At 21.3% G+C, this 207-nt stretch overlaps 1 protein-coding gene across 1 annotated transcript in view; it reads right to left on the minus strand.

The window, feature by feature from the left end:
- The window catches only part of LOC108577402 (helicase SKI2W), a 5,154-nt gene extending 5,090 nt beyond the window's left edge, over nt 1-64 (minus strand). The window contains exon 1 of the mRNA XM_017940547.1: nt 32-64. Within this exon, the coding sequence (XP_017796036.1) occupies nt 32-64 (33 nt within the window). The remainder of the gene's footprint in view (nt 1-31) is intronic.
- Between the last annotated feature and the right edge of the window lie 143 nt (nt 65-207).

Raw genomic sequence — 207 nt, forward strand, 5'->3', positions numbered from 1 at the left:
AAAGTATTTACTATAATTTTAAAAAAATTACCTCCTCTTTATTAGTTTCACCTTTCACATCCATATTTTAAAATTATTATATTTTTCTAACATCAATGAAATAATCAGATTTTCTTAAATTTATTTTTTAATATGCCCACTTTCCACTTTACAACAATATAAGAAATAATGAGGGATTTTTATATGTAGTTTGACTTATATAGGCAT

This window comes from Habropoda laboriosa, unplaced genomic scaffold (genome assembly GCF_001263275.1).
Source record: "Habropoda laboriosa isolate 0110345459 unplaced genomic scaffold, ASM126327v1 scaffold648, whole genome shotgun sequence".
Classification (NCBI taxonomy): Eukaryota; Metazoa; Arthropoda; class Insecta; order Hymenoptera; family Apidae; genus Habropoda; species Habropoda laboriosa.